A 20,784-nucleotide genomic window follows, 5' to 3' on the forward strand; every position below is an offset into this window, starting at 1 on the left:
CTGCAAAAGATTTAGGAACATTTATGTCTTCAGAATACAATTTTATTTGAACAGTGTGTAACAGCAAGGAAAACATTCATCAGAATACCGTATTATTAAAACTAGCTTAGATGGATTTTAAATGGACCAGCCATTAGAAGCTATTGAGACCCACCTGATCAGCCATGAATTCTGAGAGGTTAAGTGTGATGGCTTGGCAGAACTTAAATATTGGGACTCAAATAAATGTACAGCTGAATAGAAAAGGCAGAGTTATAAACACCAATATGGTGATGCAACCATACATAGTGGTCCAATCTTTTATAAAGCTGCTAAGACAACTTTGTCTTGCCTAGCAGAGTACCAGGTTTCAGTCCACACAGTGTAAGGCAGAGAAGTTTCTGCGGCTTGATCCATTGATCTTTCATGCTTGGTCAAATTTTTCTCAGGATGAACAGCTCACTTTAAAGTACTTGGCCCAAGCTGGAAGTAACCTGCTCTCTCTGCAGCCTGCTGTCTCTGAACAGGGTGTTTTAAGATCTGCTGTAGCAAACAAACCTGTAAGTAATTAAAATCGGTAAGTTTTTAGGCAAAATATTTTCCTGCAAACAAGAAAGGTTTGTTCCACTTCATATTATGCACCCTCCTAGCTCCAGAAACTATTATTTTTGCTTACTGTTTTTATACTTAAAGTTTGCTTACTATTGCTTACTATTATTAATGCTACTATTAATATAGTTGCTACTATTTATAAGTAATACAATTACTAATTTTGTCAGTATTGTTAATAGTAATTGGTATCGGTACAGTGTCGGTCAAAGTGTAGTATAGGTTCAAAAAGTAAATGCAACAACTCTTTCATTAAAAATTATGCCAATTATTAATAAATATGTCAGGAAAGAATGAAATCATTTTACCTCTGAGAAATCATTCAAATTAGCTTTTTGCACTGCTGATTCTGCCATCCAATTCCTAATTATGTATTGAGGATTAACAGCTGAAACCAAAAGTATATTGGGTTAAATTTAGTTAGACATACTCAACAAAAGGAAACACAGTCATTGAAACATGTCATTGAAATCTTCAAGAAGGTTTAATTTGCAGATCAAGGAAAAAAAATGCATAAAAAGGAAAAGGAACTAATCTACTTATTTTGATGAGCTGTTAAAGGAACTTTTTAAACTTGCACAATCAGTAGCGTCGAAGTGCCAAACAAAGATTACAGTAATACAGAACATCACACTGATACACAAAGGATTTCCTGTGGTGAACACCTGCAGATTTTTCAAATGTGATGAGTTTACCATGGCTTCGGTTCCTGCTACATTGTTGGAAAGCATATTTCAATGTTGTCAGTAACTTCCTGGAGAGCATAAAAATTAATATTACATTACTTAATTTGAATAGGAATTATTAAGATATTAATTCAAGTATATGTACTTAGATATCCCTTCTTCTATATCATGTATCAAAACTTTAGCCATAAAAGCCTCTATCTAATGTTTATTTCTGCTGTATTTTTTAGAAACTACTTTATCAACTTTACTTTTAATTTCTTGTTAGGGGTAGTGGGAGGTTCCCCAGATTTTTCCACAACTGTCTGCTGTATCTTTTCGGGAACACTGATGACCACTGCACTGCGTCTCTCACATGTTCCAGGCTGACTGTGTCTAAATAGCGGTAGGGAGATTGTAGGGACATAGAAAATGAAACTGCTGAATTAGTAAAACCAGGCTACATGTTACAGGACAGCAATTAAGAACTCATAAAAGGCATCCTGTCAAACTGTATGCCAAAGAGGATTCTCATAAAAGCACACACGGCTTGTATTATCATTTTTTTAGCAGATAATGTCAGTCAACTGCAATTAAAGCCTAGCATTCTACTTCAGAAAGTTTTCCCTTTAATGAACAAAACAATGTTACTGATTAACTGTAACAAACATTTCGAGCTCGCTTTGCAAATCTGAATTTGACATGGGTCTGCATATTTTGCCAAATTCAGTAGCTGATTATTATGAAGAGATGAATTAGTGATACCAGAGACATTTCACCCATGGACTTGAAACCGAAAGTCTGTTATTTTTGGACATACACAAACTTCATCTGTTCTTTCCCTTTCCATTTGTGTCTCAGCAGGTTTTATTTACATAAATGTTACTTTTATATGTTTCTTTAAATATATATATATATTTATAAAATATTCCTGTAAATACCCTTACAGCATATTTGAAAGTTGATTTTAGAGAGAGCAGAATATTCATCGCTATCCCAAATTTCCCTCTACTTAATTAATAAATAAAATTTCTCTAACCAATTAGTTATGATGTGATTAATAAATGATATTAGGAGGGAGATGATCAGAAACAGTATTTGGATAAAAGGATTAAACTTAATCTATTTCCATTTCCCAGTACACTGTATTCTTGCGCCTCCTTGTACTGCTTCCTCAGCTTGCAAACATAACTTGTTTATCCTAGCTGACTACCAAGACAATTGACGTCTTTGAGAATAGGTCTGACTGGCTCCTCCTAAAGTTCTGTGGTTAGACAGTCACAGGACTTTATTCATATTTAATAGCTCCCCATACAGAATTAGTGCCTAGCACAGTGAACAAACTTCTCTGTAATAAAGCACTGCTTCTAAAAAGCACCATTTAACCAGCCAACAAACTAGAATTTACTGAAGCTATGTAATCAGTGAAACAACACTTGCATGATTATTTTATGTATCCAATACAATTAAATTCTTTCTGTTTGAAACAGAATGACAGCCATTTTAAACCACAAGATTTGACATACAGAAGCATTACACAAAGGGTCTTTATTTTATTTAGAAAAGTAAAGAACAAAAAAAGTCACCCTATGCTGTACGTGCTGGATTCTGGCTGCTCATGTTCCTGCCAGAAAGGACAAGGTGAAACTCTCTTACAAAATCAGAATACCGGCTGAAATCAGAAGCACCTCAGGTGGCATTTTCACTCCCTCCTTTATAAAAGCTGCACAGGTAATAGAACATTCCACCACAACATCCAGTTGCTGACTTCCATGAGAAAAAGGCGGAGGTGCAACCCACCCAGATACAGACATTCTTCATGTTCACATTACCCCTGTTCTGTATGTACTCCCAGATAATAAACAAAAGCCAAAAAATACAACTAGCTGTTTGGAACCCTGATAGTCTCTACATAGTCTAACTGCTGAAAAATAGTGTTTTCCTACTTGGCAAAATAATCTGCTCTGGCCAAGTTTTTGATTTCATCTGGTAAATGGGTTTTCAATAGCAAAGTGTGGTAACAATATAAAAAGAATATTTAAAAGGTGGAGAAGTTAACAAATGACTCATACAAAAAAAAAAAAAAACCCCATAACTCACATTAAACCCATGACTCATACTAGCAGGAGAATATTTGGCCCAGAAATATATTCTTAACAATAGAAAACTGTCAAGTTTCACAGTGGCATTAAAAATAGCTAATTAAAACAAGTGACAAGATAATTATGAAAGGGAAAGACAAGCCAGATAAGAAAAGGACAAAGCAGAAGACATTTTGTGCCCTTATGAGGATTTTATAATCTGGTCTACATTTTTTTTCCTGTTTCTTTTGTAAAGAAATACAATTAAAGATTCGTACTGGGATTTGGATTGTCAAAACTTTTTGATCAACTCCTAAGGAACCAAGTTTCAGCACTACAAGATAAAGTGCTAATAGGAACTAAAAAGTAAATGAAGAGAGAAAAAAAGATAAAGATAATAAGTGGTCAGCTTCAATGCCTCAAGGTAAGGTACTTTGAGGAGTAAGATATTCTACTACACTTAGTAATGATGAGGGAAAGGTAATGAATAATGAGGTGTAATGGCAATGTATTCAAGGTCGGTCAGTACTAAAGACAGAAATATGACATTTAGTGGGAGTTACTAACCCACATAAAAGTCTAAAGAGCTGACAGTTTTGTGTTTAACACGAAACAGTGGATAAAAATGCACAGTTGACTGAGTTGAGCCAGCTTTTTGCTGCCAATTGTACTGACAAGAGACAGCTGTTACAAGTAAATACTTAAACAAAAAACACCCCAAACCACCAAACAACAAACAAAACACAATTTAAAGAGACCACAAGGGCATCAAAGAGACCTATTTAAGTGTATGATGCAAAAGAGAACAAAAGCAAGAAAAGAACTCCATAAAAAAACTTCAGCCACACTGTTATTGAGCAGCTAGCAAAAACGTGACAAGATTTGCTGGGTTTTAAAAGTAAAATTAAATTTCAAATATAACAATAAGAAATTAACATCAGTAGCCTGTTACAAATTTCTGCAGTTCTGCTGTATGGATATAGAGTGATGACCAATTATATGGAAGAAAACTAGCATAACCATGAATCTTTGCATACCAAGTCTGGACTGCTACCAAAACAGGCCACTAGAACTACTGTGATCCTGAAAGCAAAACCTTTTCCTTGTTTTGTCTGTCCTCTATACTACATGATCCTCTGAGGTGCATGTGGAAAAACATGATGCTGATTTGCAGAAGACCATCCCCAAACCAGGATCCTTTCTGATTTGGAATAAAAACTCAAAACATCACGATCTTCTCTAGAAGCAGATTTAAAAGCCACAGGAAAATATGAAGTGTGTTTAGACAGTTTTTAGCATCAAATTTTAGCTAAGGAAAACAGCCAAGAGCCTCCCAGTCCCAAAGTTGAAACTTCTTAACCCTACCAAAACCCAGTACTAAGCCAAACCTTCCTTCTTGGTAACTGTTTTCATATTAACGTTCTAAAAATACAAGTAAAATTGTAAGAAATATCTAACAAAAGAGCACAGCCATTTCCACTAGAAATAGAAGACCCTGCAAAGCAGCACAATGTCGAAGCTTATAACAGTTCTTGTGCAGAATTTGATCAGATCCTGCATTTCCTTCCTTCCTTCCTTCATTTGGCCACAGATTTTCAGTTGCTCGTTGCATTTTACAGGCAAATTTCACAAATGTATCACAGCTGGTATTTTAACAAAAATTGTTAACCAAAGAAATCTCATCAGTTGCTCGGTGAAGGACAGGAAGTACAGACCACTCCTCCCATGTCATTTTTATGTATATCTGTGTGTCAAAACAGAACTACAATAGTAATTATTCTGAAATCTAGCACAACCTAGAACCATAAAGACAAAAAAGGCATATGAAATCATGTTTGGGCCAGTTTACCAGATCTGCTAAAGATTTTGGAAAATCGCTGCAGATTAACATTGCCTGCTTTGGCAAACACACATCTGGTGTTATTTTTACACTTAAAACTGCATCAGACTTACCAATTCAATCTCAAGAGGTACATAGTAACCCATTCTGAAAATAGCTAGTGTTTACTCAGATCCTGGGGAATCCAGAACTCCTGAAGAGAAAGAAACAGTTAATGGTGGGCAATGAGAATTCCATTCCTGTTAAGAAAAAAAACAAAGTAAGCAAACAAATGTCTTGGTTTAACCCCAGCCCACAACTAAGCATCACACAGCCGTTTCCACACGCTGCCTGGTGGGACTGAGAGAGAATTGGATGATGGGCAGGGAAAACTGAGGAGAATAGACACAGTAGGAGATGAAGAAGGGAGAGGAGATAGAACTTGAAAAAGGCAAACGGAGAGAAACTAGAGCTTGGAGTTATGGCCTCCAGTGTTGGACAACAACCACAAACGAGTCTTCCCTGGATGACTACACTGAGCTAACAGCTGCTTCATATTGCAGCTGATGCAACCACCAGAGAAAGTAGCCAAAAAAGAGGGAAAGTAGCCAAAGCTCACAGACAAAGTATGAACTTCAAAGAACAGTTTAGAAAGACATGGACATAGATAAAAGGAGGTAAACAGCAGATATACAAGAGAAAATGGGCAAAAGTTAAGTAAGGGAAATTAAAAGCAAGAATCGAAGTTTTGATCACATCTGTGGAGTTTTTTTAGAGGAATATAATGAAAACCACATTTGAGTATAAAAATGAGTTAATATTACAGATGTGACTAAGAGCTGGGGGTCTGACAGGTGGATTACAGGTGAGTGTGGGAGTCACGCATTAGTTCAAAGCTGTGCAGGGCTAAGCTGCTTTAGGAGGAATTTGAGAATGTTTCCAGGGGATACTAAATGTAAGTATTCCCATAGGATTCTATCATTTTTTAAGCCAATTTTGGTGTGCAGCTTCGAAAAAAATGTAAGTGATCTACAGACCAATATGGAAACTTACTTTGCTACTAGCTGAGTATTAACGTGAATAAAGAGCGGGTGAAATTACTTTCGTACTTAAAAAAAATCTTTAAAAAAATAAAACTTTCTACCAGCATAAAATTGTACCTGCTTTTACCACATCAGTTCTGGGACTCAGAACCTGTGGGTTAAATAACACCACTGTGTGGACAAAAAAAAAAGGTCCTATTTTTCTTTCCAGACCAGGCTCTTACACGCATTCTTTTCAGAATTTCTCCTCTGCACTTTTATCTACTGATTATTTGCCTATCATCAAAGTCCAGTTCAACCATTTCAGTTATATTTCCACTTCTAAAGATTGCACTATATCCAGGCAAGTTTTTTTCTTTTATTTTAATACATCTACCTCCTTTATATTTGGTCCTAAAGAATACGTTTAGGCTGAGTTAGCAGCAACACGGGATGGGTTACCAAGCTGAGCACGACACAGTAACAAAATGTATTGCTATGCTTCAAGATACATTCAGAACTCATCTTCCGTCCAAGGAAGGACAGAGGCCACTATGGACTGAGATTCTAGCATGTTTATGACAAGATGGAAACTCACTTATCATTAGATACCAAGACAAGTGGATGGGCCTGAGAGCAGAGGTTTAGACCACCTGGTAAACCCATGTTAGGAATAGTCTGAATGACCCAAGGTTGAACCTTTCCTTATGAGCCCCTGTCCAACTTCACTTGTGTCTTATGAAATACCATCAGAAGGTATTCTCATGCAACACACACACACACAAAAAAAAAAAGAAAAAAGGGAAGTGGGAGGAAAGCTCTTCCTAGCAGACCCATCTTGAATGTGAAATCACATTCCCACCTGTGTACGAATATTTATGACTGCTCATATTGGATCTGTACCAGAGGTGGAAAATCTGGCTTCAGCCCTCTTCATTAATGTATCTTTCATTGGCACTCTATGTTGATGTATCCTTCATTAACAGACACAGGCTTAATATGAGGCGGTAGCACAACACAGATATATGAGTCTCCCTGTCCCTTAATAATGATACAACGACACATTTCCCAGACAAATCATGGCTTGAGACATCCTCTATTGTATCAGGGTTATGTCCAACTTGCTTTACTCATTTAAGTATTCCTAAAATTGGATTATTGTATTAATACCTCAGGAATGTGGAGCTCCTTTAACTGGTCTTCAGTAATTTCACTGAGCTGTTGAAATATCATTTCAATGACATTTACATTGAAAAGTCATTTCAGTGTGAGATCAGCCTTTGTATCTTCCATAAGCTAGTGAAATAAAGATAATTCCATCAGTGGTTTTGAAATATGTGGCATCAGTTCATATCTTTGCCAACAAAATTAGCAAAACAAACTCACTTTTAGGAGGAAAGCAACCAAATAATTATCATCCTCATTCTCCCCAAGACCCATATTTGTTTTAAATAGCTCTGTAAAGCTGAAAAATACTAACAAAGTAAGGAAATTGTTACATAATGTAATTTATATTATTGTGACAAGGAGGTTTGAGATCTGGAACTGCATATGGATGTAATAGCATTCACCATACTACTCCAAAACCTGGGAAGCTCTGCAAAAACAAAAGCAATATCAGATCTATGGAACTAAAATGTTACTATGGGTACAATCCTACTGTACACTAAACAAAACTTCTGTCTGGTATCTCACAAACATTGTTATTTTTATTCTGCTGGGATCTGTAGTGGGAAAAAGACTGAGGGGAAACATTTTCACAGGCTTCAAATACACAAATAACTGCTGCAAAGAAGAAAAAAAATCCTTTTCATACTTAGTAAGATATCATGAGTTGAAACTGCACAACTGAAGGTTTATATCAGGAATCTTTACAGCAGGATATTAAAATACTACCTCATTACTTCAGGAGGATGCATGGTTTTTATCAGTAAGCATCTTAAGAGAACAAACTGGACAAACTTAGAATAGAAAACTGCAGGCAAAGAAGCTACCTTAGTGAAAAGAGAGTGGACAACAGACCATCTAGGACCACCTTCCAGTCATATTTTTCTATTATTTATGACTAATGAAAACCTTTTGCTCCTTCCTCCAACCTTACTCTGCCAATAATTACTTCAGAACCAATTTCCACTTAGAAAAGAAGATTTTTAAAGGCTAATCCCTTTCTTTCCTATGCATATGGTGATTAGATGGTCTCCCATCTCACTAGTTCTTTTAAGCATTAAGATATTTTAAGGATTACTTACAGCTGCTTTTGCCTGGGATCCAATAAAGGTTTTAGAGCTTGTAACAGCTTGCTCAGATTAAACAGCAAAACATTTGCCTGGTTTCCTATTTTATACCTCCTTTCATCATCAGATGTGTTTGGAACAAGATCTGTCTCAAACAAAACATTACTTTTCCACAAGAGAGTAATTACAATAAACAATCAATGTTAAAATATTGAAGTGTATCCATTGTTACATTCACATAGCAAACTAATAAAAGCCCTAAAGTTGCTAAATATTTAAAATCAGATCACAAGGTTACTTATTTACAGTGAATTAACTCAAGATCTATTATTTGGAAATATATTTAAGTATATAAATATACTCCCCCAGCCTGCAGCAGGGGGGAGTATACAAGTGGTTGGTAGGTTCTCAATTGCCAGCTGGGGCCAATCCACCAGATTGAAAACCAGAAAAGCCCTGTGGTTTTGTTTGGTTGGGTTTTTTGTTTCTCAACTACAATAGAAGCAACATAACATTTATTCTCATGAGACTTCCTTAATCTGAGGCTGCAATCTCACAAAAACAGACAGCGAGATAACAACTGGTTCTGAAGATTATTATTTATAGGTTGCATCTGAATAACCAAATAATATGCATTTATGTACATACTGGACCTATATCTACCAATCCCAGACTGACTGAATTCATACTTTCAAAGAAACATTGCCATGACTGTGTAGGTCTGATTTGTTTTCATTCAACATATAATTGTTCTGAATATAAAGCTAGAGCATGATGCATGAAAAGTTATTATATAACACTTTTGCTTTTGGCTGTTTACAGCAACAGAGTTTTTAATTTTCTAGGTTTCGGTTGCAGCGTCTATTCAATTCGTGAAGTTCAACTGGAAACATTCTTATGAAAATAGGTTTAGTAGTGACATGTCATTAAAAAGACTTTTAATACTTGAATTGCAAGCTGCATCCTAAAACTGGCCTCTGATAATTTTTTTCCCCCCAAAACTCTTCAAACATCTCTTAAAACTCCTAATAATGTTAGTTTTTATGCACATAGAAACTACATAAAGAATTTAAGTAAAAAATACATTTAAAAACAGGTGGTGCACTTACTTGGGTCATGTGAATCCATAAATCCAAATGGACAGTAATCTATTGTTATGGATAATAAACCGAAGTTATCTGTATTGCACACACCTACAATTAAACAAGAAGAAACAGAAGTTAAAATTCCACCTGAACCCTGTGGTCGCTAGAAAATCTGCTGTGAAATATATACACTGAATCTGCAGAACTTTGGAGCAGTTACCTTTCAGAAATTAGACTCTGGAAAATCAAGTTGTCTCTCTCACTCGACCTGGCATGTATTTTAAGGATGAAAAAGAGAACCTTTTACTGCATTATCTTGCATCCGATTTCTATACCTAGGTGGCACTGTTTCCTTTTCATTTCAGTGCTGCACAGCATTGAAACAGCATCTTGCAAATCGGTGATTAGCTGCTTCCTTACAAGTTCGCTGTGTCCTGTATTAGCAAGACAATGCTACTTTATTATTCAGAATATAAATCTGAAGCAAAGGTGGTCAGCAATGTACCCTATACACTATAAAAGGCCATGTTTTTAATAGATGCATCAAATTCAGAGCAACTAAACTTCTATATGACATCAACATGTGGTCTTTGTACATCAGACTATCCCAACAATTTTGATTTAACTATTGCTCCTATATTCTTGCTTCTGTCAGAAACACTCATGGTTTGAATCAGAATGTACTCCAGCTGAAAAAAAACCTTTCTATATTAACGCATAACAGATACTGCTGTAGGTGAAGACATCAGAAGAACTGAAGAACAAAGGGACAAATAAAAGCCATCTTTAAGTATATGACCATAAAAAGTTACTCCTGTAAAGCCAATGCCATCAACTGCAGCTTACCATGTGCAAACTCCACAGACATCCACAAAGCAATCAGATCTGCAGTCTCCGATAGAAAACTATAGAGAAAAATTCCTAAAATCAAACACATCTTTTACATCAAGTCCTCTGAATCAAAAATATGGAATACAAGAAATATCATAAACATCTGATTCACTTCAGAAATATGTCATACATTCTACTTTTAAATGCATATCTCTGTCTGTCAGGACCTTTCATTCACATTCTAAGTTAAGCAACTGCACAACAGCCTTAACAGAAAAGGTTATATATGGTTAAATAAGTACATACATACGCCCTAAAAGCAATTAAAGAGTAGAAAAGAAGAAATAAAGACACTATACATACCAGAGTATATACAATATAGACCGAATTTATATTAGCAAGAGAAAATTCATCACTTCATAGACACTGTTCACTTAAAATCTGAACAGAAAGAGAAAAAAAAACAACAGATAATGGAAGCTTCCCAATTAACATTTCCTCAGTGAAAAGTGGTGAAGAATGTACATACTTGAGAGAAAAAAGATTTCAAGAAGCAATTTTACTGAAAAGAATTAACAAACTTCAGCTAATAAAGCCTGGAAGCTTACTTCAAATTTTAAAACCTTCTAAAGCTTGAAACTTTGAAAAGATTTGTATGATTTTTCTTCACATGCTTGCAGAAAACAACTTTTTAAAAGACTTACATCTTTGCAGATATAAAGCTTTAAAGAAGAGCTGCGGACATTTAGTACACTTAGGAGCTCCCTGTAGAACCGTCTTGTGGTCAGAGCCAGCCAGGGCCACTGACACAGGAAGCCGTAAGCACCATCTACATGTGGGGTAGAGTAGCCTGGGTAAGGATTGGACCTGGGCAAAGGCTGTGTGGCTACACACACAAATGCCTAGATTCTACCTTCTAATCAGATTGTTGGAGGAAATCACTGAATTCTCCTCAAACTGTGATGATTTTACCAGAGTACCTAGCACCTAACCTTCAGAAGGGTGTCCAACCGACTGTCTCTGGATTTTAGCTGGTTGCTCCAAAGCATCCTCTTTCAGGAAGACCTCTTCTGAGGAGGAAGCACAGTCACACTAGCTTTGGTGAGGCCCCCTCCAAAACAGGCAGAAAGGAGCTGTCTATTTTGTGTAAATTCAACTGATCTTTACATACTCTTTAAATCCAAACCAAACCAAAGCAAAAACTTAAAACCTGTTCTTTAATTCAGTCTTCCAGTTTTATAACTAAAATCTGCTGTGAGATTTAAAAAAAAAAGACAGCATAGAGAGATGCTGGAAGTTAAACTGAATTATCAGTCACTACAATGTACATCTGCTGCTCATTTTTAAGCACCCCAGAACAATTTGTTTTGCTCCTGAGGAAAAATGATCAACTTTTAAATATTTACAGTAGACCACAAATTTGACACGCTAATTGCTTGACACACGTACTTCTGTGGTTCTGCATGTCTCTGGAGAATACTTTATACCACATACCTATGCTAGTGATTTATTTCATATTTCTGTTAATTCAGCTTCACAGGCAACTATGAGAAATGTAGCAACTTATGCTTTAAATTTACAAATCTTTCCAAATCAAACAACTACCCCGCTAGTGCTCAGTTACCAGAACTACTTCAGCTGTAAGACTGCTCATTTTGTAAGATCCAGGCCTAGGTGGTTTTACTCTTACGAGGCAAGATCTTTTTTATGCTTGCATAAAACCATCAGGTTATCTTTCTAAATTATGCAATCTTCCTTTCTAAATAATTTATGTTTAAATTCCAACTGTATATATGCATTCTAATATATATTTGATTGTTAAGAAAAATAATATAGTTACTATGAAGATTAAATCCAAACCTTTGTAAGGCCAATTCCCCAGAATGAGCTAAGATTTCTAAGGATCCTATATAAAACCATGATTTGGCAAGATGTAGCACTATTGCACCTTAAATATAGACACATGTGTTTAAATGTAAACAGAGTATGAGCAAAATAACACAGTTCCATAGTAAAAGCTGTCATCTGTTGTTTCTATAGATACAGAATTTATACATGCATAGTCAAACTGGTATCTTTGTAAGTATACTTAATGCATAGCAGATGAATATGTATAATACTACATTACAACACTATTTTAATGATAAAGCTTAATTTCCTATACCAACAGACACAAGCAAAATTCCAGTACTGCATTAATATCAGAGTTACTCCAGAGACACTAGAAACAAAGAAAGAACCAGCATAAACTGATTTTTTCCCCACACTGCGTCATCCCACTCTTTTTCAGAGCAGGTATAGATGATACAGCAGAGGCACAGCCACAGTACTGTTCCCATAATCCTAGTACTGCTATCAGAACAATGGAAAATGTCCCCAGTTTTCAGTATCATTTTTGTAATGGCAGGTGAAAATGAAAATTATACCCCCACATAACATATGCCACAGTCATATTAGATCTGTTCATAGGGCTTCATTTATTTAACTAAGACATGTTTCAGATTTGATTTTCTCTGAAGAAGTTTTATATCTTAAGAGATTAAATGAAGCCTAATTAATACTTTTTATTACACGCATATGACATATAAAAATTCATTTTTGCAATGGAGAATTAAGTTACAGTCTTGCAACATATTATTCCTATTATTTTGAAGTATGATCATTACCTCTTTCTTAATATTTCCTTGATGAAACTGGTCTCTCCACACATCACCACCACTTACAACTAAGCTGTAACAAGCGAGGAATAAACACTAACAATTTATTTCAGGAAAAATAGTTTACAATAAAGATCAAATCATATTTTGTATAACTTCATTTCTTTAATAAAAAGATTTTTTTTTGCTGGCATAGCTTGGTATTATAAATGACGCTGGCAAACAGTAAGTTGAGGCTTACCAAGCTTCATTAGCAAGATGCATTTATTTTGTATTAATACAATGTTGTCCAATTTCCATTACTTACCCCCACCTTGCAGACAGGGCTGCATTCAAAAAAACTCCTGCATTCATTTAGAACCTCAGTGACATATATGTAAGTGTGATGAGTCACAAGTATAAGTCACAATTTCCCCAAGGACAACAGCAAAATTAGGATAGAGAAATTAGAAACCAAAATTTTGCATCAGATAGAGGTTGCCCTTTACTTGAGCCAAACCTGTTGTCTCAGGAACTTTGGGGACAGATCTAGGACCCTCAGCAATCAGAAACCCATAAAGATACATACACCCCTACTATGAAAATAGTTTTCAAACGTTCCCTATAGTTGGTAAGTACATTACTTGAGGGAAGGCAGTAGGAGACCAGACATACATTCAGTCACAGTTTATGGAGCACCGAAATTGCTCTTACACCAGAGAAGCTGGAACAGCACTCACAGAAGGACAGATTATATCCCTCCCTGCCCCTGGTTCTAGCTTAAGGGCTGGACTTTACAGTTCCAAGTGCTCTGCTGGCTGTTTTGCATGAACATCAAGCTCAACAAAAGTAAGGGCCACTCTGAAAACTACGCAGATTGGCTCACTTTTTTTAACCTAATGCATAACACTGCTCACTGACAGTCCCAGTATGTGACTAAAAAGGTACCGTATGAAGAAGTGTTCTTTATTTGGCAGTACAACCATAAACTGTAGCACCCCATTGGGAACACAGTACTTAAAATTAATAGAGCAAACCAACCTGCTGGGTGTTCTGGGATAAGCCGTAAGGCTTTCCCCCACACTTCTGCCAAGACTTGACAAGACCTCTAGAAGTGCATCCCACCAGCCTCAGTATAACAGCTCCCCATTGGGAAGAATATGGGTATCAGCTGGGGTTTTTCCAAATGAAGTCTTGCAAACAGTCTGGAGAGGCTGTACAGCAGTTAAGAGCCAAGCATTTAACAAATTTGCCAGCAGAGAACTAAAGCACACTGTGTACTCTATAGAATTCGTGCACAGCTAAGGAGTAATTTCATACTGGTTTTGCACTGAACATTTTGCTGAGACAACAGCCAAAAAAGGTTATAACCTTGCCAGATGCTTTCTTGCTGATATGCAGACAGATTTAAAGTTTTACATTAACAGCAAACAGCAAAGGGTCTCAAGGTGAAGTCAGTGAATAAACCATCAAAAATGTCATTTACAAACACCACACTTCAACAGAACAAATGAAATGTGTCAGAATTAATGCTAGAGAGATTTGCAGACACTTTGCAAATATAGACACCTAGCAATGTCACAGTTGAGTACAGGCCTTTTCCGCAGAACATTTACTTTCATTAAAGCCTGAAATACCAGATTACAGATATAAGACTACTTGGAACACAAACTTGACATTTTAAACACAATCACCTGAAAAAAATCAGTTTGCTTAGTTTTGAGCAAATCATCCAAATGAGTGAATGCATTAGTCTTCTAATGAGGAGTGGATGAGGAGCCAACAGAAAGCTTATTGGTTAGGATTAAAAGGAGAGCAGGGACAGCTGACATAGTGGGGGTCTGCTACAGGCTGCCTGACCAGTAAGACCAAGGGGATGAGGCACTATATAGACAGACAGGAGCAGCCACACGTTCACAAGCTGTGATCCTCACTGGGGACTTCAATCACTCTGGTATCTGTTGGAGGGATAACACAGAAGGGCATAAGCAATCCAGGAGGCCCCTGGAATGCAGTGATGATAATGTCCTTCTCCAAGTGAAAGAGGAGCCAATGAGGAGAGGGGCTATGCTGGACCTTGTTCTCACCAACAGGGAGGGGATGATGGGGAGTGTGAAACTCCAGAGCAGCCTTGGTTGCAGTGACTATGAAATGGTGAAGTTCAAGATCCTTAGGGCAGCAAGGAAGGCACACAGCAAGCTCACTACCCTGGATTTCATCAGAACAGACCTCAGCTTCTTCAAGGATCTGCTTGATAGAATACCATGGGACAAAGAAGACTACCTAGAGAAGAGTGACTCAAGAACACCGGTTAATATTCAAGGATCGCCCCCTCCGAGCTCAGGAGCAAGGCATCCCAACAGAAATGAAGTCAGGCAAAATTGCCAGGAGGCCTGTACGGATAAATAATATGTTCCTGGACAAACACAAACACAAAAAGGAAGGCTACAGAGCATGGAAGCAAGGATGGGAGGAATATAATGTCCAAGCAGCCAGAGATCAGGTTAGGAAAGCTAAAGCCCTGATAGAATTACAAGTGGACAGGGATGTCAAGGGCAACAAGAAAAGCTTCTGTAGGCACATGAGGGTTAAAAGGAAGACAAAGAAAAATGTGGGCCCTCTCCGGAAGGAAACAGGTGACCTGGTTACCCAGGACATGGAGAAGACTGAGGTACTCAACAACTTTTTTGCCTCAGTCTTCACTAGCAAGAGCTCCAGCCACACTGCCCAAGTCTCAGAAGGCAAAGGCAAGGACTAGAAGATTGAAGAACTGCTGTAGGAGGCGATCAGGTTCAGGACCATCCAATGAACCTGAAGGTGCACAAGTCCATGGGTGCTGAAGAAACTGGTGGATGAAGTAGCTAAGCCACTGTCCTATTTGAGAAGTCATGGCAGTCCAGTGAAGTTCCCACTGACTGGAAAAGAGTGAATGTAACCCCAGTTTTTAAAAAGAGAAAAAAAGAAGACCCAAGGAACTACAAGCCAGTCTCTCATCTCAGTGTCCCACAAGAACATGGAGCAGATCCTCCTGGAAACTGAGCTAAAGCACGTGGAAAATGAGCAGATCCTCCTGGAAACTGAGCTAAAGCACATGGAAAATGACAACCAATATGGCTTCACTTAAGGTCAAATTGTGCCTGATAAATTCGGTGGTCTTCTAGAATGGGCTGTGTCTGCCCCATCCCTGGCAGTGTTCAAGGCCAGGCTGGACGGGGCTTGGAACAATCTGGTCTAGTAGAAGGGAGCTGGAACTAGATGCTCTTTAAGGACCCTTCCAATCCAAACCATTCTGTGATTATATGATTCTGTGGTTAAAACAGAATTAGTTTTAAATTTTTGTTTATAAAATCTCCCTTTCTGCTCAAGGGGTGTTTGCACAAATAAGGAATACCTATATTCAGTCCTACTTCCAATATTAACACCTATTCATCTGACTAACATTTTTCCTACCAGTCATAAAAATTGCAACTAGATGACTAGGCCAATACAGAATTAGCCACTTTCACTATTTTCCTGCTTGGCCTGATTCTAGAAAAATACATCCAAATGCTTAGCTCTAGTGTAATAGAAGACTCACTTATTAACCATATAAAAATGTATTAATAGACTCACTGATTATCCACATACGCTAAAGGTATTATTATTATTCTCTACAAAGTAGCAGTCTAGTCCTGATGGTTTTACAAGTCTTTTGGTGAGTAACAAGGTAGAGAACAATTCTCAATTATTTTTTAGAGAAGAAAATCCTGACTGCAGTATCATAAAAGCCGGAGAGGGAAATTAGTGTCATAGAATCATAGAATAGTTAGGGTTGGAAAGGACCTCAAGATCATCTAGTTCCAACCCCCCTGCCATGGGCAGGGAAACCTCACACTAAACCATCCCACCCAAAGCTTCGTCCAACCTGCCCTTGAACACTGCCAGGGATGGAGCATTCACAACCTCCCTGGGCAATCCATTCCGGTGCCTCACCACCCTAACATGAAAGAACTTCTTCCTTATATATCCAATCTAAACTTCCCCTGTTTAAGTTTTAACCTGTTACCCCTTGTCCTGTCACTGCAGTCCCTGATAAAGAGTCCCTCCCCAGCATCCCTATAGGCCCCCTTCAGATACTGGAAGGCTGCTATGAGGTCTCCACTCAGCCTTCTCTTCTCCAGCCTGAACAGCCCCAACTTTCTCAGCCTATCTTCATATGGCAGGTCCTCCAGTCCCCTGATCATCCTTGTGGCCCTCCTCTGGACTTGTTCCAGCAGTTCCATGTCCTTTTTATATTCAGGACACCAGGACTGCACAGGTGAGGTCTCACGAGAGCAGAGTAGAGGGGCAGGATCAGCTCCTTCAACCTGCTGGTCACGCTCCTTTTGATGCAGCCCAGGATACGGTTGGCTTTCTGGGCTGCGAGCGCACACTGAAGCCGGCTCATGTTCATTTTCTCATTGACCAACACCCCCAAGTCCTTCTCTGCAGGGCTGCTCTGAATCTCTTCTTTGCCCAACCTGCAGCTGTCCCTGGGATTGCTCCAACCCAGGTGTAGGACCTTGCACTTGTCATGGTTGAACTTCATGAGGCTGGCATCAGCCCACCTCACAAGCGTGTCAAGGTCCCTCTGGATGGCATCCCTTCCCTCCAGCGCATCAACCGAACCACACAGCTTGGTGTCATTGGCAAACTTGCTGAGGGTGCACTCAATCCCACTGTCCATGTCAGCGATGAAGATGTTAAACAAGACCGGTCCCAACACCGATCCCTGGGGGACACCACTTGTTACTGGTCTCCAGCCGGACATTGAGCCATTGACCACAACTCTTTGTGTGTGGCCATCCAGCCGGTTCTTTATCTACCGAGTGGTCCATCCATCTGATTGATATCTCTCCAATTTAGAGACAAGGATGTTGTGTGGGACAGTGTCAAACGCTTTGCACAAGTCCAGGTAGATGACATCAGCTGCTCTACCCCTATCCATCAGTTCTGTAGCCCCATCATAGAAGGCCACCAAATTGGTCAGGCAGGATTTCCCCTTAGTGAAGCCATGCTGGCTGTCACCAAGCACCTTGTTGTTTTTCATGTGCCTTAGCGTGCCTTCCAGGAGAATGTGCTCCAAGACTTTGCCAGGCACAGAGGTGAGACTGACTGGTGTGTAATTGCCCGGGTCTTCCATTTTCCCCTTCTTGAAAATGGGGGTTATATTTCCCTTTTTCCAGTTGTCGGGAACTTCACCTGACTGCCATGATTTTTCAAATATGATGGCCAGTGGCTTAGCAACTTCATTTGCCAGCTCCTTCAGGATCCACGGATGGATTTCATCGGGTCCCATGGACTTGTGCATGTTCAGGTTCTTAAGATGGTCTCAAACCAGATCCTCTCCTTCAGTGGGCCTAAGGTCTTCATTCTCACAGTCCCCGCATCTACCTTCTAAGACTTGGGTGGTGCGGTCAGAGCCTTTGTCAGTGAAGACAGAGGCAAAGAAGTCATTCAGAACCTCAGCCTTCTCCAAATCCTGTGTAGCCAGTTCTCCCGAGAGCTTCCTCAGGGGGCCTATGCTGTCCCTAGTCAGTTTTTTGTTTGCTACATACCTGTAGAATCCCTTCCTGTTATCCTTAACATCCCTAGCCAAGTTTAATTCTAACTGGGCCTTAGCCTTCCTAAGCTGGTCCCTAGCTTCCCGGACAACATATGTGTTGTCCATATGCTGTACAAATGTGTTAGATATATAAACACTTGATCTAACTTCCACTTTAAACTTTCTTTGCCAGAACCAGATTTCAGATTAAGGTAATTCAGTTCTACAAGTGAACAAGAGCAGTTCACTGCAATACAGAAACAGTACAGAATATTGTGTCTAAACAAAGTAATACTTTAGAGCTTACCAAAGACGAAAGTGAATGGATTAATTGCTGGAGCTCATTATTACCGCAAAGTTTTATCCGAAAATCTGTGAAAATGGAGGGACATATTTGTTTCTGATTGTATACATATGAAAACAAAGATCTCCCCTCCTGGAAACAGAAACACTGTCCTGCTTTACCGAAGCTCAGTGAAACTCAGTTACAAAATTACCTGCAAATTAGGTACCGTGAAAAAAACACATAGCAGCTCTACCCGTAGGAATTCCAAGATAGTGCATGGCCTCACTACATGAAAGCTCTCACATAGAAGAACAAAGCACAGCTCTTCCATTGCCATTCATATGAAGAACAGAGAAACAAGGAGTAGGTCATAAAATCAAACCAAATTTCAAAAAGAAAACAAAAAATCTGGGTGTACACAGATTAACTGCAACTTGCCTGGAGCATGGGGTCTTTCCTGACCCTCTAAGTGTAGCTCCCACCTCTAACCATGCCTGCAAAAGTAGCATTAGCACTTCTAACAGTATACCTTGAGCTATCCATGAATCAGCTAAATAGGAAACCAAGTTGAATCAGTCACTTAAAAGTCACACCTACTTGAATATACTCCGATCAAGTGGGCTCTTCGTCACCCAGTTGACCTCCCCAGCTGCCAAACTGACAAAAATGAAAATCAAGTTATTTTCTTCTATCATTTACAGCAGTTACAATGAAAACAGTATGAGCTACATGTAGGTTCTCTGTGATCTGCACAATATAATGAGACATTTGCTCAGGTAGTCATTAAGATGTTGATCCCTAAAGCTGTATTTCCACACCCACACCAATAATGAATCAGAAAACCACAGAAAAAGAATAACACCAGTAATCCTTTGTTGTTTTTTTTTTCCTTTGCCTTCCAGCTATGATGCACAGCTACAGCTCTGTCTCCTTTGTATAACAAGCCTCTAAATTGACACAACTTATAATTTTTTTCTTAATTGGAAATTACGAATCAAATTCTACCATTCTTCTCCATGAATAATCTTATGGAACTTAACTCTTAGTAATCTTCGTATTGCAGTGAGGCTCTGCCGTTCTTCACTCCTCTAAGCTGATAATACTTATCATGAATCAGAGCTTGTCAGGCTGCAGGGGTGCTAAGCAGGCTCCACAGGTAACAGAGGTTAAAAAAATAATCTGCTTCTGGCATAAACAGAAGCATAGAAACTAGACGCAGTACCATGAAAGAATATCATTGTTCTCTTCCATCTGCAGCCCCTTATGAAGAACAACTCTGCAAGCAAAATGTTCCTCAGTATATATACTCACAGGCATATGCTCTTACAGGTATTAACAAGATGCAATTCACATGAAAACCTACATAACTCCACCTGGAAGATCAAGTGCCACAGTGTCGTGGTTTAAACCCAACCACAAAAGCTCGTTCACTCACTCCTCCCCCCCCCCCCCCCCCTTTTCTTTTTCTCCCTCTTTCTTTTGAGGCAGAGACTCCTGTACCCTCACATGGGCATGTTCCATCCCTGGGCATGATGTGCTGTGGTATGGAATACCTCTTTGGTCAGTTTAGGTCAGGTGTCCTGTGTCTGCTTCCTCCCACCTTCCCCTCCTCCCTGGCAGAGCATGAGGCTCAAAAAGTCCTTGGCCAGAATAAACACTACTTAGCAACAATTAAAAACAATTGGTGTTATCAGCTCTCTGCCCAGGCTGGAAGTCAAAACACAGAGCTTGCACCAGTTACTAAGAAGGAGAAAAACGGCTACTGGTAAACCCAGGACACACAGTTACATGATGGCCCCCATACCTATGCGCCAATGGAAGAGACCCAACTATCACTTTCCCACCACTGAGAAACTGAAGAAAATCAGATGTCCCTTTGAGAAACATTAAATATTTTCAAGATCTTCCTGGAGAAAAAAAATAATACAGATGGTACTTGTAGATGATCAAATTTTCAGTGGTAATGAATGTGTT

The 20,784-nt window shown here is 38.6% G+C and overlaps 1 protein-coding gene across 5 annotated transcripts in view; it reads right to left on the minus strand.

The window, feature by feature from the left end:
* Nucleotides 1–20,784, minus strand: part of LOC136007994 (protein adenylyltransferase SelO-like) — a 29,123-nt gene that overhangs the window by 6,555 nt on the left and 1,784 nt on the right. Inside the window, exons 2-10 of one of the 5 annotated variants that reach the window (XM_065666628.1) lie at nt 19,408–19,467; nt 12,992–13,055; nt 10,341–10,399; nt 9,519–9,602; nt 8,425–8,554; nt 7,346–7,471; nt 5,288–5,367; nt 897–976; nt 155–537 (exon numbers count right to left, since the gene is read on the minus strand). In XM_065666628.1, the coding sequence (XP_065522700.1) occupies nt 7,438–7,471; nt 8,425–8,554; nt 9,519–9,602; nt 10,341–10,399; nt 12,992–13,035 (351 nt within the window). In that variant the 5' untranslated portion in view covers nt 13,036–13,055; nt 19,408–19,467 and the 3' untranslated portion in view covers nt 155–537; nt 897–976; nt 5,288–5,367; nt 7,346–7,437. Of the gene's footprint in view, nt 1–154; nt 538–896; nt 977–5,287; nt 5,368–7,345; nt 7,472–8,424; nt 8,555–9,518; nt 9,603–9,714; nt 9,929–10,340; nt 10,400–12,991; nt 13,056–14,002; nt 14,273–19,407; nt 19,468–20,614; nt 20,718–20,784 lie in introns of those variants that run through there. The other 4 variants (XM_065666629.1, XM_065666631.1, XM_065666632.1 and 1 more) reach the window with 4 other exon arrangements.

The sequence above is a fragment of the Lathamus discolor genome, chromosome 2 (genome assembly GCF_037157495.1).
Source record: "Lathamus discolor isolate bLatDis1 chromosome 2, bLatDis1.hap1, whole genome shotgun sequence".
Classification (NCBI taxonomy): Eukaryota; Metazoa; Chordata; class Aves; order Psittaciformes; family Psittacidae; genus Lathamus; species Lathamus discolor.